Source organism: Lepisma saccharinum, chromosome 9, assembly GCF_977018435.1.
Source record: "Lepisma saccharinum chromosome 9, izLepSacc3.1, whole genome shotgun sequence".
NCBI lineage: Eukaryota > Metazoa > Arthropoda > Insecta > Zygentoma > Lepismatidae > Lepisma > Lepisma saccharinum.
In genome coordinates this window covers 42,038,967-42,060,582 of record NC_139237.1, presented here as the reverse complement: position 1 = coordinate 42,060,582, position 21,616 = coordinate 42,038,967, and the positions used below count along the sequence as shown (strand labels likewise).

General features: G+C 35.5%; 1 protein-coding gene across 11 annotated transcripts in view; it reads left to right on the top strand.

Annotated features, from left to right (window-relative positions):
- The window catches only part of LOC145992030 (uncharacterized), a 360,413-nt gene that overhangs the window by 200,791 nt on the left and 138,006 nt on the right, over positions 1-21,616 (top strand). Inside the window, exons 4-5 of one of the 11 annotated variants that reach the window (XM_083128117.1) lie at positions 4,640-4,847; positions 13,422-13,460. The exons of 8 other annotated variants lie outside the window; for them this stretch is intronic. In XM_083128117.1, coding sequence (XP_082984243.1) covers positions 4,640-4,847; positions 13,422-13,445 — 232 coding nt within the window. In that variant the 3' untranslated portion in view covers positions 13,446-13,460. Of the gene's footprint in view, positions 1-4,639; positions 5,128-13,421; positions 13,461-14,838; positions 15,814-21,616 lie in introns of those variants that run through there. 2 more of the 11 variants (XM_083128090.1, XM_083128114.1) reach the window with 2 other exon arrangements.

Sequence of the window (21,616 nt, the reverse complement as noted above, 5' to 3'; positions counted from 1 at the left end):
TTATGACAAACAGCAGCAGATTTCTACCTGTAATCTAGTGTTGTTTATACCACATATCTGAGGATGCACAGTTCTGTACTTCATCAGATATGTGAAGATGTAAAACATGCTATTCTGCTTTTCAGCTCCATTCACATTGGACAAGAAGAAAGTGAAAGAAATCTCTTATCTGCAAATCTACATGGAGGCAGGTACCTGTGTTCATGGTGCTCAAAGGAATGCTACAGTCCATCAGCACTTAAAACCCACATACGTGTTCACACGAAGGAGAAGCCATATGCCTGCCCTGTGTGTGACACACGTTTCACCACAAAAAGCAATTGGAGGCGACACTTGTGGCTTCATGCACCAGACAAATTTTATTGCATTGTTTGCAGAAGAAGTTTGTCGTCTGAAGATGAGTTGAATCAACACAATACCCTTCATGCAGAATGTGAGAAAAAGTCATCTTGAATCATTACCAAGGAAAAGTGGCATGGTGGTAATGTTGTGACCTTGTAATAAAGGGGTTCCAGGTTTAATATCCAGTGGAGAAACATAGTGGTTCAGATCCCACCACTATGTATGTGTGCTTTGAAGTGAACTTTACTATATTTACAGACAGTTGTCTTTTAATTTTCATGTAGTTTTCACTAAGGTGATGTATTCAAACAAAGTTTCTGGTATGTATTTTTACACAAAAATCTTTGTAAGTGATAAAGATCTGTAATTTTGCAAAGTTATATCTCATACATACTTACGTATGTGTTATTTCTTTGACCTCTTTACTAATGTTTTAGGTTTATTTTCTAATCCTTCACCAAGCAACACTAACTTACTGCAGTTCTAGATTTCCCTGCCTATTTTGTTAGCATAGCCTAATAGTTAGCACTGTCACCTTTGGTGCAGGCAGTCTCAGGTTTACTCGTAGGTGGAGCTTAAAAATTTCAGTATTAACCCACCATTGTGAGAGAACAATTTGTATGAGAAAAGTTTCCAGTTTTTTACAGATTAACCTTCCAGCACTCGCTCTGTTGTAAAAAGTACAACAATGTATAATTTTTAAAAGTAAAATGAAAAGCTTGGTTCCCAAAATGGATTCCACCAATGTATTTGTTCGTTGGTCCTTCTTCGTAGTTACTGCTATTATTAGTCACTCGTTTAGTTGCAACAGAAGAATGAAGCAGTGAATGTGTGTATAGATAATGTTCAGTAGAGATTAGAAATATCTTACCTAAAACTTGTGTGAGTTTTTAGAGTATATTTTGTTCCAGCATTTTATTTTATTCAATGATTACTAGTATTCATGATTGATAGAGTTAGTCTAAAAGCATTAATAAATATTAAGAAAATAAAAAAAAACTACTTTATTGAAGAATTACAATTGTATGACTGAAAATAGTGAGTGTTGTAAAAAATACAACGCGCAAGTACTCATGTGACAGAAATTAGTGATTGGCTGATAAAGGCAATTATTTCTCAAAGTTTCCTGTTCTGTTATTTTGAATATTTTTGTGAGAATAAAAAGTTTAATCTAATGGAAGACGTGCGTACTCAATTTTAGGATAGATATATAGAAATATTAAAGCGATAAAATTTATAAGTTTACCAATAAGTTGATATGACTGTATTGACCTAACCAATAGAGTATCAATTAATCCCCACTTCTGTAATATACAGGATGTCTATAAAAGTTGTTTAGAACTTCACTATTTAATAACATGAATGTTAATTGACATGTAGGAACCTACTCTGGTTCAAGTGATACACCTCTTTTTTTTTCTTCTTTTTTTTTTAAAAAAAGAGGAATTTAATAATATACCTTGTCTTTACCAGGTGTAAGAGTTTGCATAATTTCAAAATGAGCCAAGCCTTTTTTAGGTCAGTGCATTACATAAGTAACAGTGTATATTTGTATGAATGAAGAGTATGTTTAAGTTGTGAATGTGCAAACAACTTTTATAGACATCCTATGATGGTATTGACTTCATTTTCAGTATTGGAAAATAATGGTTTGAATTTATTCACCAATACCAGCTGATCCTTTTCAGAGTTGAGCTTTTTCACGGAGTCAACAAAAATGCCAAACATATTTTTTTTTTACAAAATCTAAAGATCCTGGAAATTATGCAAAATTCAAAGTTTTCATTTATTTTGCACCAGTATTATGTGAAAAGAAATTGGTTTTGTTATTAAATAACAATCATTTTAATATTCTCATGTAATCCTTCAATATTTGTAAAGAACAATTTCTGATAATTGCAGTGTACATACATGCAGACATAATAATACTGTTACCTTGTAATCAAGGAGTCCCAGGTTTGATACCCAGTGTTGGCCCATAGTTGTTTGTATCACATTTTCAATTGTAAATGCAGTTAGCCTACCTACATATAGAGTGGTTTTAAAAACAAACTTTGAGGAAATATTGCTTGCTAAGATTATATCTGAGAAGTGAAATTGCTTGGTAATTGCTTTTGTAATACCAAATAAGATCTTATTATTCCACACAGATATGAAGGGCCAGGGGGAAAAACGATGGATGTTCATTCGAGACGATTTGCCAGGAAATGAAAAACAAAGTATTTCTTTTCATAAGTACGTTAATATATGCCAAAATAATAATGCATTTTTCAGGCACTTCTCATCGTTTCCCAACTAAGGCCGTTCTCATTCTTATAGTACAGCTTCTGAACTATCAGATGGCGTTGCGATCTCAAAATGGGCGAAAAATCGACATTCATCGTTTTTCCCCCTGGCCCTTCATATGTTTTCTTGTGAATTTTTTAAAGTCAATGTCAGGGTTATAATTATTGATAAAAGTGTATACATATCATGCTAAGATAAGAATTGTTTCATAGCAACTGTAATGTTTTTAAAGATAATATCTCTATGTTCACGAACTGTATAATGAATAAAGTCTAAACATGAGTTAATTTTGTTGTATATCTCGTTATTGTAAATAGCATATGGGACAATGTCAAGGTAAGCCATCACATATTCACTGTCTCAGCCATTTGTGGAAGTGATGTGATCAGCCCCCAGATATCCATTTCTAAATGCTGAACAGTTCTCGCCTGAAATCACCCTCCCAGGAATCGATGCTGGATCTCCTGCATGGCACTCAAATGCAATACAAACTGGGCCACTGTTGTGTTCTATTGTATCTTCAAATATATTTTTAGGATATATGACTTCTCTTTTTAGTAGTCAGTCCTATAATTTACCATCTTTACATGTATCCGATGAAAGGAAAGATAAATCAAGGAAAAGTTATCCTTCCCCAAACACTCTCCAGGGATTGATCAAAATCATCATATTATGATCATATGTAGTGTACGTAATCTGTAGTCTTCAAGCTGTTTTTCATGGTGGTGAACCTCAACCATGGGTCTGTGTTTAGTACAAAATTCGAAATTATATAATTATGAGAGCTCCCCCCATCTCCTATTAACCTACTACTGGTAGAGTACGCTAGGCTTCTGTAAAGGAGGAGTTATATCTTCGTTTTTTAGCCCTCAATATTTTGTTTCATTTCCTTGCATTCATTGTTCTCATTATTTAGGAAAACTAGACCAGGGAAGTGGAGTTTATGATTCCCCAAGCACGCCACTGTCTTTCACCTCAAGAGACTCGTTAAATGTGTTCTTGTTATACTTACTGTGATGGGGAAATAATGTATTGCAGCAAAATCACAGATCAATTTTGGAGTGACTAGTACATGAGTTTACATGTTTTATGATGAAAACAAGAATTCAGAAACCTAAATTTAAATTTTAGGTACTTCATTAACTCTTCTTCCTTCTTACCCTCTGGAGGGAGAGGCATACGCTAAGAAGAAATCACATAAGTGAAGAGGAACTTGAGCAAGATCTAGTTGCATTTTAAATGTTACCACGGCATGGGTAGCATTTTAAAAGTTTGAAAAAGATAAAATAATTTAATTTCAAATGTAGTATACTACAATTTAGCAACTTAACTAATATCCTGTAAGATTTGTAGACCTGAATTTTTATGTTTAAAGTTCATGATGGAAAAAGGGTTCTCTGCCAATCTATTAGGTATTTATGATATACACATTCTGTGCACAAGTATCACAATAGTAATTTGTACTAGTTTTCCACCCTAGAATACAATAAATTATTGTTGGAAGAAGAGAGAGTGTGATATAGCAACCAATGTATATAATTTACTATAGAAGCATTGAAGGTACACCTACAATTTCCTATTCTAACCTCAGGTGTGAACAACAATTTTTCCAAATATGATTACAAGCCAAGTTTTATCTCCAATATGTACATTGCCACTGTGTGGGAACTGGTAACATTTCTCCAAAATATACCAAGCCACTGTTTCTATTAAAAGTTCTTTAATACCAAATTTCTGTTATTTTGCCTTATAATTTGGCACACGCAGGTGGTGTACTATGTGAAAGTTCATAGAAAATTCAGGCTCGACCAGGACTTAAGCTCTGCCATTGCTCTACCAAGTGAGCTACCGAAACCAGTCGTGGTTTAACTTGATTTTTCACTTCACTTAAATTTTTATTTATTTAATTAAATCATTATTATTTATTCTGTTATTTAGTTTATAATATATTTTTTTAGAAATACTTGTGCATTTAAATGTTTAAATACAAATTATGTACTTCTTTTTCCAGCTCTGATGCCTCCTCAGAATTTGCACCTCAGGACAAGACCCTAACAAATGCACTTCTTGACAAACTGTTACCAGGAAGGATGAAGAATATGTGTTCGTGGTGCTCTAAGCTCTTCTACAGTTCATACGATCTTAAAGTGCATGTACGAAAACATACTGGAGAGAAACCTTTTGCATGTCACTTATGTTCCAAACGGTTTACTCAAAAGGTACATTTAAATAGACATTTAATGAAACATGGTGCTCTGTAGAACCCTTTCAGTTGCGTGATCTGACAAAATTAAAATGATGCACTCAAAATTGTCAAGTAATACTATTTTGTGAAAGTGACTGATCTTTCTTTTATTGTTGCCTAAATTTGTTGGATAGTTTTTTCATGCTAAGACTAAAGTAGACTGGAAAAGCAATGTACTACAATTGAAGGTACATTTCCTGTATGAGTAAGGAATGTTTAATTGGGTTTTTTTATCATTATTTGAAAGCATTATAGAGGTGCTGTGATATACATGTCAGTTTGTGTGTGTTGGTGGTGGTGGGGGGGGGGGGGGTGTAGGTGTTTTAGATTTAGCTGATACTGATGCCAACTTATTGGTACAATATTTGAAAATGTTGATTGTACTTTAATCAGAGGTACCAGCTGATACTTTTCCAGGTAGTTTAGGTATCTAATTATCCTTGAAATTATACCAAACTTGAAATTTTCATCCCTTTGTATTAGGTTTGTGTGAAAAATTGTTTTTTTTTAATGGAATGATACATATTTTAACATTCTAATATAATTCTTAGAATATTTTAAAACAAAAGTAATGATGTGGTACAATTGCAATGAATATTCTGAATAACTTCTAAATATTACAATGTTAAAGCATTGTTATTGAGATCCTGGGAATTAGAGTATCATCATTGGTATGAGTATCATTTAAACCTGGCATTATTAGCTCAGATTTGTTGTTGTTGTTGTTGGGGGTGGGTGTATTTTTTCTCACATAGAGATATATATTTTATAGATAGAAACGTTGATAGCTTGAAAAATTGGTAATGGAAAAATTAGTAATGCATTGAATATTTGTACAGGTTACTATGTTAAATGTAGATATGTAGATGGGTGGAATTCTGATTTTACACTTTAACCATAAGTCCATGCAAAATGTGTAATATTGTGTGCAATCTGTATATGCTGTTCAAGTAATATGCAAATGATTGGAGAGTATAAAGTGAACATTTTGCAAAATTTAATTCACAGAATAATTTAAATTAATTAACGTTGGTGTTTCATGAAAATAATTTCTGATAATAAATATTTTCCCTCGCTAAGTATTCCTTTTATTTTACTCCTGAATATTATATGTTTGGAGTCTATGTTTGTCTTACCTGTCAGATAGCAGGTATCCACCATATACCATAAATACGCAAACAAAATAAGAGTGGAGGGAAGTCTGACAACACTGTGAATCTCCATTATGTCGTAATATCCAGATGATCAGTGTATCTCCTCACACGTACTGCATACATCTGTTTGTAAGCTGGTAAAATGTCAAAACCTTTGTATGTACAGTGTTTTCTCTTGTGTTTCTGCTCTCTGACAGGTAAGATGATCATGCTCCATGTGGTGTTCAAAGCTATTTGTGTGAATAATCAGTGTTCAAAAATTTAATTTCAAAATATATCAGCTCTGTGGCCAAGCTTGTTAGTTGCTTGGCTTTTGATTTGCCACTGAAGTTCCTGGGCTCGAGTCCTCATTTGAGCATAGGTGTTCTTTGCGAGTGTCCCTTCATCAATTTTATCTAATCATCATCATCCTGGTGATTGAAATTAGCCAGAAGTGGCAGAAAAGTAACACTAAGTAAGAAAAAAAAACAAATATAAAATAATTGCGAAATATGATTCTTGCACATTATTAAACAAGAATCTTTATATATCCTGAAATTGTTGGCTGTCAAGCAGCGCTAACTGTAATAATATTTTAGGGAGGATATTTAAAGGATGAGACCTCCAGCTTGATAGGTCTGCCTTTATATTTTATTTTATTTATTCATTTATTTATTTTTTAGATATTTCGCACTGAAGTCTAAATACAACAGCAAAGAAAAAATTATTGAACAATTGCGTTGAAGCTTCTTTACGTACAAAACCCAGTCTCTCTTAATGCAAAATAAGAACTAAAAGAAGATTAACTTTTTATTTTGCAATGAATGGTACCCTTTGTATAACTTTCATTCACTTGACAAAACTTCAGTCAGTATGAGAATTGTTGATTGTACATATCATGATGAGGTACTTGAAAATTAGTGTTTTCATGGTACAGTCACAGACACTTCTGTGTTGTAACAGTCCCATATACTTTCTGTGAAATAGCTACAACTCAGAAGTATCTGTGACTGTACATTGATCATGGGCCTTCACATAGCCAGAGGCACATATTTTTGGTAAATAAAAAGCAACATTTCGTTACTAAAATGAAGTCCATTTCGGGTCAAAAGCGGTAAATAAAATAGAATTTTGCTGTTATAGCGGTGAAAAAGCAGTATATAAAATGACATTTTTGTTTTAAAAATGTGAATATAATCCCAAATTTGATTTAAAAACTGCACTTGCTACACAAAATAAACTTATCCCTTCTAATAGTACATTTTACATTTTAAGATAGTACATTTACTCACTTTATTATAATAAAGAAAAATATATAATAAACACTTACGTGAGTGAGTATCGTTGTTAAAACAATCCTTAAAATAACGTTTCGCAGAGCTACGCTCCGCTTCTTCAGGTTTCTATTTAATCAGCACATAAAATACTTCGTCACGTAAACAAATCCAGGATTGTGTAAGAAGGTTTTGCATTAAAATACGTAAAATTACATGACTTTTAAAAATGCCTTAAAGGCTTGACAATACTTCTAGAGGAGCTGTGTTCCCATCCTACCTACACGGCTGACTAACTGCTGTTACATACGTGTGTTACATTCCTTCCAATGAGAACTCTATTGTTTCCGATGCAGCGTGAGTCACTTCCGGCGGGACATGGAATTTCACAGACTCGTCATCATTTTTACCCCATCGTTTAAACATTTTGATCCATTTTTCATCCAAGTTGCCGTCATCCCTATTTAATTTTTTCCCCCTGTTTATACAAATGCATGCTGCCTCATGAACGTTTCTATCGGGTTGTTTAAAAACTCTCTTTACCACTTCTCTTTTTCTAATTTTATGTTTCTTTTCTATAACATGCTCAGATAGCCCCGTTTTCGATACTAGTTCCTTTACGTCCTTGTCATGCTCATCCCAGCATATTCCCATGTTCCTACCAGTTTGTCCTACGTATTCTTTATTACATGAACATATTATCCTATATACGCCCTTGTCATCCCTGTCCTCATTACATCTCTTTCCATCCTTTTTGTATTCTGAGAGAGGAATTTGTTATAGCTACCGAACGTGCAATAAGTACTTTGTCCAGCAGAGACGAGAAAAACGAATTGAGACATAAAATACACGATCTTATTGAGGAAAGGATTAGGAACGAGTTTAGAAAGAAAAGAGATAGGGTGGAAAGGGAAAGTAGTAGGGAAATACGACACCGAAAATTAGGAGAAAAACTTAAAAGGGTGAGGGAGTGGGTTGACAAAAACAATTTATTCCTTATAAGATCCGATAAGGAAAATAAATTGGTATTAATGGAGAAAAAAACATACAGGGAGAAGTTGGAAGAATGTTTTACCAATAGTGAGTTTGAAGTAATTGAATGAAACCCCATTAGTAAAATAAGAAACGAAGTTAGGAATGGAATTGAAACAAGTCTGACCCTCTCAAGATCTGATAAGAAGAAACTTACCGAAGAATGTAAAAAGGGTGAAATTCCTATCGCTTTTGGCATTCCAAAAATGCATAAGGAAGGGATCACGATAAGACCAATTACACCCATGTACACACACCCGGGGTATAAATTGGCAAAAACTTTAGTATCGAGATTAAGGGAGATAGGGGGGAAGACTGAATACAGTGTTGAGAACTCTTGGGAGCTGAAGAAAGTATTAGATGGAATAAATATAAATGAGGAGGATGAAATTCGTAGCTTTGATGTCATTAACTTATATCCCAGTGTTCCTCGAGATAAAGCTGCGGACTGTCTTCAACGTTGGGTTATGGATAAGGAGATTGATGTTGTTACGGCCTGCGAGTTTGTAAGATGGTTTCAACTTGTTTCGGGGTACAGTTATTTCAGTTTTAATGGGAAAATATACTGACAGAAAGAAGGATTAGCTATTGGTAACCCTGTGTCAGGAATAGTTTCCAGTATTTTCTTACATTTTATTGAGAAGGATGCATTAGATTAAGTTAATAATAATATTAAATACTTTCGTAGGTACATTGATGACATTTTGATAATCGGGAAAAAAAAAAATTTGGATCGTACTTTTGAAATTCTGGGAGAACAGGATAGTAGAATAAAATTCACAAGTGAGACGGAGAAAGATGGTGTAATTAACTTCTTGGATTTGAGGATCGAACGAGTTAAAGATGGAGTTATAACAGGGGTTTATCACAAAGTATTGGCAGGGGATAGATATATACACAAATATTCTGAACATGCAAACAAAATTAAGAATAATCTCTTTATGAATTTTTACATACGAGCTGGTAGACATTGTAACTGTAGGGAAGAAAGGGAGAAAGAAGAAAATTGGATAATGAAGGTGGGATTGAAAAATTGTTATAAAACTGAGGAAATGAGAAAAATAAAGAAGGGGGCCACAAAGTTTTGAATAAAGACTGAGATAGAAATTAAGAAAGTGAAATCAAAGAAAAAGGGGATAAATAATACAAATATGTGGGGATACCGTGTGTAAAAGGGATGTCGGAAAAGTTCGATAGATCCTGAAAGACTTCAGATTAAACGGGGGAATGAGAACATCCGAAATATTGAGAAGTATTTTACAGAATACAAAAAGGATGGAAAGAGATGTAATGAGGACAGGGATGACAAGGGTGTATATAGGATAATATATTCATGTAATAAAGAATACATAGGACAAACTGGTAGGAACATGGGAATATGCTGGGATGAGCATGACAAGGACGTAAAGGAACTAGTATGGAAAATGGGGCTATCTGAGCATGTTATAGAAAAGAAACATTAAATTAGAAAAAGAGAAGTGGTAAAGAGAGTTTTTAAACAACCCGATAGAAACATTCATGAGGCAGCATGATTTGTATAAACAGGGGGAAAACTTGGATGAAAAATGGATCAAAATGTTTAAACGATGGAGTAAAAAGGATGATGAGTCTGTCAAATTCCATGTCATGCCGGAAGTGACTCACGCTGCATCGGAAACAATAGAGTTCTCATTGGATGGAATGTAACACACATACGTAACAGCAGTTAGTCAGCCGTGTAGGTAGGATGGGAACACAGCTCCTCTAGAAGTATTGTCAAGCCTTTAAGGCATTTTTAAAAGTCATGTAATTTTACGTCTTTTAATTGAAAACCTTCTTACACAATCCTGGATTTGTTTACGTGACGAAGTATTTTATGTGCTGATTAAATAGAAACCTGAAGAATCTAAGCGTAGCTCTGCGAAACGTCGTTTTATAGATTGTTTTAACAACGATACTCACTCACGTAAGTGTTTATATTTTTTTTTCTTAATAATAGTACATTTATGTTGTTACCAGAATATTAAGTTTATTCCTGTATAAAGGTGTCCATTTTTGCTTCTCAAATATTTGCAGCAGAATTAATCAATTTTCCGTGAGTTCCATAACTCTCAGGATAATTCTGACTTCAGAAAGTGTCAAGTCAGTGATTAAACTCCAAATTTCGTGTTTGAGTCTATTTCACATTTTACAGTTCATTTCGCATTATATCGTGACAAAACAGTGTGGGAAATTGCACCTCACATCTTTCAGAAACATGAAAAATTAACATTAAAATGTTTTATTTCACATTTCGTGTTTTCATCCAAAAACGAAATATGCATGCCTCTACCCATAGCAGGTTCATTCCAGCTTGCCTCAATGTTCTTTGTTCATGTTCCTTGGAAATAAGTAGTTTGGACTATGATCCTTATATACAGGGTGTTTTTGTGACTGTGTTACAGACTTGCAGGGATGGTGGAAGAGAACAAACGTAACAAAATGAGTTAGGGAACCCTGGTCCGGAAATTCCCCACTCAAAAGTTACAAACCAAAACCTTTGAAGGGCAGGCAAACACACACAACGCAGAGGGGAATCATTAGGAAAGGGGAAAGAATCCACCATGTCCCACTTCTCGTTCCAGCTCACTTCATAGCTGGTGCTCGTAATATTCTGACGGAGACCTTCCCACAGTGGTGGATAGGGAGAGGCGGACCTGTTGCTCGGCCTGCCCATTCACCTGATCTGACCCCACTTGATTTTTTTTTTTTTTTTTTGTGTGTGGTGTCATGTCAATATTGTTGTCTACGAGACACCTGTGAGTAATGTAGAAGAACTCTTGGCAAGAATCCTTGCAGTCTGTGATCTGATCCGAACAACTCCTGTGATATTAGAGCAGATGTGACAGAGCTTATTGCGACGGTGTCATGCCTGTATCGAGGCAGGGGGTGTCAGTTTGAACAATTGCTGTAATGATGGCTGCTGTTACTACTCATTTAAGCCACTACAGTGATTCTTCTGTGTTTGTTTTCAGAGTGGCTACTCAGCAGGAATCCCTGGAATTATGCGTGAATTATTGGCTCCAGGAATTATGTGTGAATTCTGCTTTTTTTTCTCCATAGATGTGAAAAATTGCAACTTTTTTTAATCCAAATTAATTCATACATGTACAAATGCCCCGATGCAAGGTTTCAGAGTTTAGCTTTTATTTTTGTTGAGGAAGGAAAAGAGAAGAAAGCTGCAGGAAAATAAAACAGAATTCTCTCAATCCATTTACTTTGTTTGTGTTCTCTGCTGAAAAATCTATTTACAGACAGAAGATTATTGCGAGATATCTTGAAGTTGGTTTTGTAAATTTTGCTTTGAAATTCGTATACAATTAAGAATTTTTCGTAGATTGGTATATTCTGTAACATTTGTGACTTGTGTTTGTAGATGTATTTTGAGTCTTATTAAGTGAAATGGCAAATGTAAACTCCATGCCTTAAATTGAATAATTTAAATAGTATATACCATTTCTTAATTGAATTAGAATTTTGGATTCATTGGAATCACACAGATGTTCTATATTGTTAATATATCCGTGTGTGGGGGTGGTGAGAGGTGATAATACATAATACGTATCGACTTAGTGATTACTTTGAAACATTTTGTACTACTTGCAAGCAAGTTAAAGTGATGTGAAGAATTTACTGATTTCACATACATTCATCTAGTTTCATTTTGTATTATAAACGTTAAATCATCACTATTTTGGTATGGACCAATGTCAGTTTATCAGTGAAATTGTTGATAACTTTTCCAATCAGATATTTCTATAAATAGCCTTTAACTTAATGTAATATTCTGCCATTTTTTGCACCACTCCATGATGGCATATAGGGAGTGTGGAGTTGAGGCCCCATAATTTCTTGATCACGGTCGAAGGTGGGGGTGATGTGGTCAACACCATGCCCCTGGCTGCCTTAACCCCCCAGAGGTTCCTCCAGGTACCCACTTTATACAATGCTGGGTGATCACCGGAGCTGCTTGAACAGGTGGAAAAAATTCTGGTTCTCCCTGAGCTACAGTGACTAAAAGTTTCACACCTTGCTACTTTTATTTATTTTCTGCCTGTGTTTCTGATCTGTGGTGGTTCAAAAGAGATCGGCATCTGCTGCCACTGCGCAGGGTGGCAAATTGACTAGTGCCAGCCCTGGTCCAGAGTAAGGATAGTTGTGAACCCACATATTCACCCTCAACCTCTCCTCGAGAGAATACAAATTTATGTCAACCTTTTCAATATGTAAAAGCAACACTTGAGGTGAAGAGTGCATGTGACTCTACCATTGAGGCATTGCAAAGGAAATCACGCTTGGACAATGACATCATGTGCGACTTTCTCACATGAAGCAGGGCCAGATTTAAAGTCTTGGCACCCCCTCCTCGATTTTTCTGTGAAGATTGTGTTAATTGTTTGTGATTTGATTTGATATTTAGCATGACTTTTCTGCCACTTTGTACCTAATTGCAACAATGAGGATGAATGATGAAATTGTTGAAAGAACACTCACAAAGTACACCCATGCCCAGGGTGGGACCCCTGGCATCGTAGTACTCTGTTCTAATCACTCCACCATGGAGGTATTGATGTGGATTACTAAAGATTAGGTCAGTGGTTGGCTCATAATTTGTACTATTGGGTCATTTGTGACTTGGAGATGGAATGACTAACAGAATATGAGGTAGTAACATTTACCTGTAGAAAACTAAAGAGGCAATAAGTAATTTAATTTAGTTTCATTACTTTAAAACATCACCTGCTAAGATAATATAGGAATATAGGGATTTCCTGGATACACTATAATTATACTTATGTTTTTAGACTTATTTCTAATGAAGAACTTTAAAAAGATCTAAGATCAATTACTTACGTGTGTGAGTAAGATTTGTCGATCAAAACAACGTTTCAGACGTCAAGACTGCCTCCTTCTTCAGGTTAATGCATATTCCTAGACACCAAACATGGTGACACGTTAAGAAAGTGTTAGTTGAGGATACAGGTTAAAGGTTATGGTAAAAAACACTTACTGAAGAACCTGCATTGTAGCTATATGACTTATTTCTACATATCATGAACAGTATCTAGTAAAACATTATTTTATTTTCAGCTTTTTTCCTGCTCCTCGGCGTGAATGTTCATGGTGCTCCAAGAAGTTTTACAGTCCATATGACCTTAAAGCGCATGAAAGGGTTCACACTGGGGAGCGCCCTTTCGCATGTCCCTTCTGCACTAAACGCTTTACTCAAAAGGGGAATTTAAACCGTCATTTGAAGATCCACAGTTTGGACAAAGAGAAGAGACAAATTTGCTGAAGTATTTGAGCAAGAGTTTGCCAACTGGTTTACATTTTATGTTGCATATCTTTTTCCAATCAACATCAACTGAAATGAAGGAATTGTTAATTTGTCTGAACAATGTGTTGGTCTTTATGTATCTTATTATTTCTTTAGAAATAAAGTGACCTGAAAATTGATAGGTTTCCTTTCATTTTAAAATTCAGTACCAAGATTTTTTTTTTATATGCTGTAATAGCAACAGCAAGATTCAAATCGCATGACTGACAAGAAGGACAGTGGAACTTTTTTCTTCCTTGTCCCTTCCCCATCATCCAATCTTCTCCCACCTCCCCCTGATGGCACAGTGGTAGCGTCGTCGCCTTGTAATCAAGTGGTCCCGAGTTCAATTCCCAGTGGAGGCACATAGTGGTTCGGATCCCACTTTAAACTGTAGGTCCAGTCTCGATTAGCCTTACTGTGCATAAAGTGGATTTAAAACACCAACTGAATCAATCAATCAGTCAATGTGTGCACATGCGTGCGTGCAGTACTTGTTTAACTTTGGTCTCCCATCAGCATCAACACAAATGAAGATATTAGAAGCAATGGAATTATGTAAGACATTTCAATGATACCTGACATGATGCATAATACTTTAATCTTTCATCCTGTGTGCTAACTGTATGATCATTATCATGATTCTCAGCAGAAGAAGAAACATTAATGATGAAATGTTAGTTTCTTTCATTCACAACATTTTTCTTTACCCCATAATGTCCATTTTTCCACATAACATATTATATAGTCTGTAAATGAAAATCTTATAAACAGTTTCCCTCTATTTGGTGTCATTACATTACTTCCACATGCATGTAGAAAGAAAGAAATGATATGTAAAAGTGATCCTTTTACTTTGGGTATTATATCAAATGAAAATTATTAAGTAACAAGGACTTTTACTCTGGAAAAGGTAAATGTAAATTTGCACCATGGCATGAAAGTCCACAGGGGGAGTGCATTTTTGATGTCAGTTTATAGTCTAGATGATGTGATTAGCACCAAGCTCTGACTACCTTTACTCCCCAAGGTCACCCTCAGGTATTCATTGACTAGTTGAACTGCAGTGTTTTTACTCTGGGAAGAACATTTTTTTGCTAGTGGAAGTATAACAACGCTCATTACATTATTATTTTTTATTTTGTATATTTTTTTTGTGAAATTTATATATATATTTTTGTTGTTTTTCAGTGTTAATCTTGCTAATGTGGATGCTGTTGCAGTACAGGAAACAGGAAATGTGTGCCGGTTGTGTTCCAAGGAGTGTGCCAGTTTAGCAGATCTTAAAATCCATGAACAAATACACACTGGAGAACAGCCTCATGTGTGCCACATATGTGCAAGGAGTTTTTCTGGGAAGACAAACTTGAAGCGCCACTTGAAGCTACACAGTGCACCATCAGCACCATTCGGGAAGCTATACCAGTGCTCGTGGTGCTCCAAGCCATTTCGTGATTCGTATGATCTCAAAACTCATGAACGTACACATACAGGGGAAAAGCCCTTTGCTTGTCCCATGTGTACAAGTTGTTTTTCCCAAAAAGCTAATTTAAGACGACATCTGAAGCAGCACAGTTAATTCAATCTGGACTTAACACTATTTGTGAAAATTGTTACACAGCTAAACTAAAGTGAAAGTTTTTTTTCCAAATTGATTTAATATAAGTGATTTATTATTACATACATTTTAGAACCAAATTTTTTTATGGAATTTTTAATAGTGATGGAGAGTGCACACTCTACTTAATTATATATTAATGTAATTATAAATATATTTTTCAGCGGCCTGGGTCTGTAAGAATAAAATACAGAAAAATGCAAGAAGAGAAAATGTTTGTAACATGTTGAGACTAGGAAGGTTAATTGTTTAATGAAGAAAAATGTATTTTTGGAAAGAGAAAATCAGGATTTCACTACAAGGACACACCCTTTATTACCCTCAGTATCCCTGAATGTCTGTAAGAAAATTTACCATTACAATCACTCCCCCATCTCTTACCACCTACAATTTTCAGAAATTATTGATACAGCAAATTATATATGATGTATTAATAAATCTGTGAGAGAACTCTACTTTTACAAAATGTTTGTTACTAAATACATATTATAGTACTAATTGGTTTTTAATACTTTGTTCAGATGCAAAAACTTTAGGTGACATTAATGACAGAATTTTATTTTGTATACTGTATAGTGGCCGCGGTGGCTCAGTCGGTAACGCGTCTTTGAACGCGCCAGTTCAAATCCGGGAACTTTTCTAACGATGGAAGTGGCCCCGGTGCCCACCCAGCGTCGAATAACATGGGTACCTGGGGAAACCCTGGGGGGTAAAGGTGGTTAGGGGCATGATGCTGATCACATCAACCCCCACTCACAACCGGATCAAGAAAGTGTGGGGCGTTACCCCCACACCCCCTATACGCCTTCATGGCGTTGTGCTATGCACAGGGGAGCACTTTACCTTTTTTTATAGTGTGTGAAACTATAGTTGAAAAAATGAAAGAAGGATTTGCATAAAAGAAAAAGTAACTTTAATATTGTTATTGTTGCTTATTGGAAATTTTCCTGTCTTGAGACGAAATACCATAGTATGTGCATATTTTATGTGAATAAAATATTTCTTTGCATTTCATGTTAAGATTTTTCATTCTGATTTAAAAAATTACATCAATGCAAATAATGGCAGGCGTAATTACTTATAATATGTTGATTACATAGCAATATCAGAAAAAAACTACTGTAAATGTAGCAGAATATGGCTTTTTATTGATTATTTTTGTTATTTAGTGTCATTTTTCTATCACTTTTGGCTAATTGCAATGATGAGGATGAATAATGAAATTTATCAAGGGACACTCGCAATCTACACTCATGCCCAGGTTGGGATTTGAAACCAGGACCCTGGCATTGTAGCATGCTGTGTTAACCATTCTGCCACAGAGGTCAGCTTAGCAGAATATGGCAAACAATTGATTATTTATTGAGTGTTTATAACGTCTGGTATATTTTATAGATAACAGTTGTTATTGATATCACATAAAGTAGTAAAGTAGTATTTTTTTTTTACTTACCACTTTTTCTCCCACATTATACAGAACAATAGTTCTACAGTTTTCTATTCTTCCATTTCCAACCAAATCAAAAGATGTAATATAGTCTTGAAGCTCTTGTGGTGAAGAACAATAAGTGATTTCCTCTGCATTATGATTCAACCCACTTGCATCTTCTTGTAGGTAGCATCCGCATTTGGTGATTTACAACTCAAAACACCCATCTGCATCCTGTTTAGAAATATCAAACAAGCTTGGAGCCAGCTGGCATATTCTGTGTTTACTTTATCAGAGAATGCTGAAGTTGTTCATATTCTTATTTGAATTAAAAATCAGGATGAAAAGACAATCACACACCACAAAAGTACAAATCCTCTAAAGGTTGTCATCACATCAAGGATACCCCAGTTATCAGCATAACAGAAAGCATGAGAGAGAAGGTAAGAACACATTAATTGAAACTGCTTTAATTGAAGTGAACTTATTAAAGAATTATCAGAAGTTAACATAGAAGCAAGCCAATCATGGCATTGTTGCCAATCGCAAAGGTTTCTGTTACCAGGGTCAATTTTAATGATCTTTTGTACTGTTTTTATGGTAAAGGACAAGGAGAAATAAATGTTTCCAATATTAGAAGTTGTTGTTTTCATGTTTGCAGCCTAAAGCTTTAAGGGTAGCATTAATTGGCACTGTCAACTATAAAAACTCTTCCTTTACCTAATCCTAATTGGGTGTAATTGGTGCTGAACCTGCACATGTCCAGTGGCACCAGTATTGAAAATATCGGTTTGAATTTATTCATCAATACTGACCAGAGTCCAGGTATCTCAAAGGGTCTACAAAGTGCCATATCACTTTCTTGTAATCTAAACATCCAGATAAATGTGCAAAATGCATTCGTTTAACAATTTTTCCACCAATATTTAGTTACTGAAGTATATTCCCAAATTAAATGACAGGTATTGTAATACATTATTTGTCATTTGAAACTCTGGTAATGGGTGATCATTTTATCATGCACATCATGATACTATACACTATTTTTCCACTATGGACAAAAATAATACAGATACTCACATTTGATTTGATACATGAAATGTAGTTATGCACAAATGGTAATGTCTTACAACAAGTGTTGGAAATGTCCACCTTCTTCCTGAAGACAGGTCCGAACCTTTCCCACCATACTTGTTGACACCCTTCGTAGGACATCAGAGCTAATGGAATTCATCTCTTGGGTAATGATTCGCTCCAGGTCTTGTAGAGGTCTCCAGAGTTTGCCCAATATACACGTCCTTTCAAAAAAAAACAGAGAAAGAAGTCTGGTGACGATAAGTCAGGGGAACGAGGGGGCCACAGACCCTTTGAGATCAAGCGATACATATTCTTCTTGTCAGCAACATTCCCGGTTTCATGTGAAGTAAATCGTTGGGTGGTCACACCCAGCCTAAAGTAAGATAGAATTTTAAGCCCCTCCCACCCCCCCGACTGAGATGGTAGGTGGCGGCAGCGTGCAGTATGCACTGTCTTTGCCCCCCCCCCCCCCCCCCCGTGCTAGTTCTGGAACTCAATCACCGCTACTGAATTGAAATAAATGATAATTCACTTGTGTGTTTCATAAATGGATTTATGGGGGCTCTGGCAGAGTGGCTAGCGCAATACAAGGTCCCAGGCTCGTATTCTTCATAAAGCATGCGTTATTATATTCATATTTCTTGTTTTACTTTATTTATTTATTTTTTTGTACTCTACAATTCGTTAACACATAGAAAATCACACCTAGACAAGCATGAACTACCTTTAAAACAAAACGAAAATGGGGTCACTCAATGGCACTGTATATTGATGTGTTATAGTTAAGGTGGAAAGAAGATTGACTTATAATTGTTACAGTAATCAAGCATTCCTTTGTGATTGTTCACAATGAAATTCGTGAACTTGGCACTGATTATTTCTGTGCTGCCAACCTGCTCCGACAGAAACAGACTATGAGTGAAAGAAAGATTCTTGTTTTATAAGTGTTTCAGCCATAATAGAAACTCTACTGTCATTAGTACGTACATTCCTGCCATTTATAGTACGAGGGACATTCCGAAAGTATGTTTCGTCATTTCTTTTCACAGGGAAGCTGTATTACAAAGTGAGAAAACACATCGCCATAACAAAAGACAATCTTTCTTGAAATCACGACGGGAGGAGCGAGAGCAGAGGAGCAATGGTGCATGCGCAGAGTGCCGAATAATATATAGATAAGAAGCAGACCGACGTGCCCGAGCTCATTCGAGTGCAAACCAGTAAGGCAGAAAGACGTGTTCTGGAAACGTGGTCCCAAATGGAAGTGCGGCACAGTATTGCCACACACTAAGCAAACTGAAGTCCGCCATTTGACGCAAAAGACCAGAGCTCTTGGGTCAAGGGCTTTTGTTCTTAGACGACAATGCAAGATGCCTCACAGCAAGGGTCACTGCAGAACACATTCGTCGTCTGGGATTGGAGAGATTGAATCACCGGCCTACAGCCCCGATCTTACCTCATCAGACTTCCACCTTTTTCCTGCGTTGAAGTCAGCACTATCGGGACGTCACTTCGGAAGCAACGAAGAGGTGCAACAGGCTGTGAAAAACTTCCTTAAATCGCTGGGCCCCAATTTTTACCAGGAGGGTTTCTTGAAATTGATTTCACAGTACGAGAAATGTATCAATGTCGGTGGTGACTATGTGGAAAAATAGCCAACAGATTGTATTTTGTTATGACATTGTATCCTTCTGTTTGTAATAAAGCTTCCCTGTGAAAAAAATGACGAAACTTACTTTTGGAATGTCCCTCGTAGTTACTCTATTTTTTACTTTTAGTGTGTGCGTCAGTAGTACTGAATTATGTATGATGACCGATAGGTATATTGTTGAACATATGTGTCTACATATTAAATTACTTCTCGGTTGGTGCACGTTAGGTAATTTCTGAATTACTTTCTATTTTAATATAACTATTTTATTATTGTGTAGTACTTATTATAATTTTAAAGATATTGTTGTTTAATTTCAGCTCTCTTGCTGACAAAGGTCCTGTTGTCTTGGATCAGAATCTGCTGAACTTTCTTGTTACTAAATCAGAATATGGAAAAAGACATGTTTGTTCTTGGTGCTCTAAGAAGTTGTATGACTCATCCAGCCTCAAATTGCATGAACGGTCACATACAGGAGAGCAGCCGTTTCCTTGCCACCTGTGTACAAGACGTTTTTCTCACAAGAGCAACTTGAAGAGACATATGAGAGTTCACAGGGCTCCAGAATAGCCTTTTGTTTGCAAAGTTTGTGGTAGAGGTTACACAACAGAAGGAAAATTGGCAGAACACAAAGTTGTGCACATTGTACAAGAACTGACTTAATAGCAATGAAAAATATTTTTTTTTATTGTGTATAAGGAATTGTTATAAATATGTATCATCTTAATACATTATGTTCAATTTTTTTCTGTCAAATTTTACATAAAATTATCTGAAATATAATGCAACTTATGTCAGCATTTAAATATGAAGTTAACGACTGATATGGTACTAATTAGAATTGTATTTAATTTTACACTGTGTGATTAAAGTTTGTGTGGAAATTGGAAAAGTGATCCGAAGTTTGTACAGGTTTGTTAGGGTCAGGAACCACATGATGGCAAACGCTAAGGCGATGTGATTGCCAATTATACCTGCATATACGTTCATTGCAAACATATGGTTGTTGGTGTTGGTTTTCTAATATAGCATCAGTATTACGATTGGCCCCAATATGTTCTTATGGCAATTAAAGAAACCATGCCATGTGCATGATATGTCATCCGTGAACAATGTTCTGCTTTAAAAACTGGGGTCCTTTATGTACTGCCGATGCTACATTCGCATGACCACTAACAGAGGTCTGTGGTGAATGTATGGGCAGGTATTATCTTTGATCACAATCAAGGGGTCTCATGTTTGATCCCAGGTAGAAGTCATTAAACTGTAGGGCTAGTCCTAATTTGCATAAACCTGCACAAAATGGACTTCAAACTTTTGACTGTTGCTAATCATGTGGTTGGTCCATACCTTTTGTCATTATTAGGAAGCGAATTTTTAGGTAAAAACATTTTTTTTCCCCTTACTTCAGAAGTTGGTCATGCTCAGTAGAAGTGTGTACCATTTGGCTGAAATGAAATCTGCGATGTCTTATATCACGTAAAAATACATAATTTTACCTTCAGCGCATAAAACACATATTTCAAGGGAAATTACATAAAATGTACATATTTTAGACATTCCAGACAAAATAAAGTTTCTGAATTCTTCATGTAAATGCATATTTTGGAATCAGTACATAAAATAGATGAAATACTTTCTGATACTTCAAGATTTATTGAAAGATTGATGTTTACAAAACGATTTGGAGTTCCAATCTGCAAATGTAGCTTTTCGTGTGGCGTGATAGAACAACTGGAAACTTCCACACAACTGCTTTACTAAACAGGGAAGGACATTAGTGCAGTTGAAACAAAATTGAACTCGCATCAGAGACATGCTTGCAGGTACTTAAGACAAATTCCGAAGTTTTTTTGTGTGTGTGTGTGTATATACATAAATATATATATATATATATATATATATATATTTATATATATATATATATATATAAACAACGCTGGTTACCAAAAACTGTGTAAAGTTGCTCAGGTTTTGTAGAGTGAACATTTGATTTGATTTGCTTGATTTTCTATACAGCACACAAATGTCCAAAAGACATCCATTGGATATCTCTTGGATATTCAGGTCGAGATTTCTGGATATCCAGGAATATCCAATAAACATCCATTGGATATCCGCTGGATATCCATTTGTCCATATATGTGATATCCAGGGGATATCCAGAAATGGATATGTTTTGGACGTTTCCGGA